This window comes from Morone saxatilis, unplaced genomic scaffold, assembly GCF_004916995.1.
Source record: "Morone saxatilis isolate NCDOM2014 unplaced genomic scaffold, NCSU_SB_2.0 Contig9, whole genome shotgun sequence".
NCBI classification, from domain to species: Eukaryota; Metazoa; Chordata; class Actinopteri; family Moronidae; genus Morone; species Morone saxatilis.
In genome coordinates this window covers 12,454,414-12,457,219 of record NW_023340268.1, presented here as the reverse complement: position 1 = coordinate 12,457,219, position 2,806 = coordinate 12,454,414, and the positions used below count along the sequence as shown (strand labels likewise).

The 2,806-nt window shown below is 44.9% G+C and overlaps 1 protein-coding gene across 4 annotated transcripts in view; it reads right to left on the bottom strand.

Annotated features, from left to right (window-relative positions):
• Nucleotides 1-852, bottom strand: part of arpp21 (cAMP-regulated phosphoprotein, 21) — a 6,208-nt gene extending 5,356 nt beyond the window's left edge. For all 4 annotated transcript variants that reach the window (XM_035681110.1, XM_035681111.1, XM_035681112.1 and 1 more), the window contains exons 1-4: nt 656-852; nt 343-508; nt 187-225; nt 19-84 (exon numbers count right to left, since the gene is read on the bottom strand). In XM_035681110.1, the coding sequence (XP_035537003.1) occupies nt 19-84; nt 187-225; nt 343-504 (267 nt within the window). In that variant the 5' untranslated portion in view covers nt 505-508; nt 656-852. The remainder of the gene's footprint in view (nt 1-18; nt 85-186; nt 226-342; nt 509-655) is intronic.
• Nucleotides 853-2,806: the final 1,954 nt, after the last annotated feature.

Here is a 2,806-nt window from a genome sequence, read left to right as displayed (position 1 = left end):
TGTGTGTGTGTGTGTTACCTGGGTTTCTTCAAATGGTGAGGACTCCTCGCAGACGGCCATACTCCGCACTAACCTTCCTTTGGCCTGACATACACACACAAGCACAATATTACACATTCATAGAGGTTAATGCAATCGATATTTCAGTAAGAATGAATAATGAGAGGCAGAATTATTTTTGCTTACCTTAACTTTTTTCTTTGGTTGCACCTGGTTACAGTGTTTCTGCGCGTGAGGACACAATTTGTGATAAAGTGAGCACGTGAGGAGTGTGCTGCATAATTCTGACATTGGTATATTATTAGATGGAACATAGCACTAGCTCTATTTCCTGTCACTCACCTGCTGCTCCAGCTTCTTACTGTCATGGTGATACTCCTCGTCCTCCTTTTGTTTGCAGACGGATGGACATGGCGAAGGGGAGGGGCAGCTGATGACATCACACGATGTCACGTCACAGGGTTTTAGGAGGACATCTGCACTTTCTACAACTGCTTCCGTCATCCTTCTAAACAACACAAAACATAGACTCTGATTTACTCAAATAAAGTCTGCATTTGTTTATTTTACTGCTGTTTAAATTTGCCTGCATTTACACGAGTCTACGTATGCGTGTGTGTGTGTGTGTGTGTGTGTGTGTGTGTGCCATTTCTACCTATTTGGAGTTGTTTACTGGAGAGCCTCGCAGGTGAATGATGAGGTCATATATCCCATGTTCCCACAGGGCAGCCAGAAACGCAATTATCCTCTCCGCCCGTGCTCGCCTTCTCTACTGTTCCTCTCTCTGCCGGCTCTTTACTGGTCAACGGAAAACAGCCTGAAGAGATCGAAAAACACAGGAAAGAAAGCTGTGTTAGTGGTCATTGTACAACAGAAACACACTGTTTCTCACACACGAACACATACGTGCAAACACACACACACTTATATCAAACAGTTGCCGGAGCATAAAAGCATGGCTGCTGGAAATGACATCAAGTAGCTAAGCTTATGTTTGTGTGTATGAGTGTGTGTGTGTGTGTGTGTGTTAACCTCTGTCTAGGCTCCACAAATGCTCTCCTGGCTTGACAGTTAATTGCCGCTTAAAGTGTATTACTGTAAGTGTGCCTGTGTGACGGTAACATACAGGTCTGCTCTTGGATATGGTATTTGTGTGTGTAGCTCATGTGAACACATGTCTAATGTGTGTGTGTGTGTGTGTGTGTGTGTGTGTGTGTGTGTGTCCTCAAGCTTTTCTTAGAAACAGCAGCTGTGGAGAGCATCATCCGATACGCCAGCACTTATATTCCCAGAATGCCAAGCTCAGTCTCTGATCCCAGTGGTGAGATTGGCGAGACCAAAGAGACAAACACACACACACAAGAGGAAGCGGCATTCCACCTGCATTCAGTGGGGACACATTCTGCTGTAACACACGGCTCAAGGGGACACTTATTCTTGTAACACCAGGGACAGAATAACGAGCTAAGAGGATGCTGAGTCCCATAACATGGTTATTTAACACCCAACTGGAGATAACAGCAGTTTTCTTTTTAAAAAGACCTCCATCAGTCTATGTGTAACCAGAGTGGTGTTTACTTCCCATGTCACCTCAATGAAACACAACACATGACAGCAGGAAGCCACCTGGAGAAAATATTCTTAGTGTGGAGGAGAGACTCAAATCTCAATACTACATCATTAAAACGTCTTTGTCAAAATAAATACAATATAATTATAAACTAAGTGTAATTTGGATAATAGGTATGATAGCAAAAATGTTTTTTTATTGATATACGATGAATAATTCATTAATGGGGGAAATGTTCTATATAATTGGAGCACAGTCTGACTGTCTTAGCGTGGTGGGTTTATTCATACTGCGCAGGAGATACCTTAACACTCTTTAGGACATAATAACTTGGGAGACTCCCTAATGTGCTGAGGCCAATGTCCATGTGTGCTGCACTGCAAATGACCCTGACCTTAGACCTGACGAGGAAAACACCACACGTCTCCTTCAATCATTACATTTAAAGAATGTCGATAAAGAAAGAAAAAGAATTGAACTGTATTGGAGCTGTGAAGCAACAGCAGCACCAGAGAATGGGAACGTGACAGAAGCGGACGGAGGGAAAAAGAACGATGTGGAGCAGATGCACTACGGAGAAAACAAGATGAATGGGAGGCGAGGGAAGCGAGGGATGAAGAGAGACGAGGAAACAGTCTGCAGGGACTTTAAAGGTGAAGAGGGGTGAAGGAAGGCGGTGGAGAAAGAGAGAAGTGAAGCAGCACAGTCTGTCTCCGGGCTTTTCAGCCGGCGGCCATGGAGAGGGGATTTGAGTGGAGCTACCAGTTTTTGAGCTGAGCGCTGCAGAAGCGGCCGGCCGCCCGGGGAGAAGGTGTGACACGATCATTAGCGCGTGACGGATGGCGGCGGGAGGCAGGGAGCGCCAGTACCCGCTACATCATCATCCATCTGCTGCTCTCACCGAAGCCTCCAGCCTCAGAGCCACCTACTCACCAGGACACCTTTCTTCTGCAGCCAAAAGCTGCCTGGCTCATCTACACTGACACACAGGCAGGCCAGTGGGAAAATATCCAAAAGCTACTTTAGATGGCCATTGTCAGCTGAACCAAGTTATATTCAGTGCTCAAAGCCATGTACAATCCTGTTTGTAATTAGGACTATTGAAAAATCTATCTTTGAGAACCAAGGCTATAATCAGGGCTCTTGTATCGTTTAACACTGTGTACTTACTTACCTGCACTTATCTGCACATTTTCTGTTTATAAAGGACATTCTGCTCTGCTTTCTTTTTTTTAT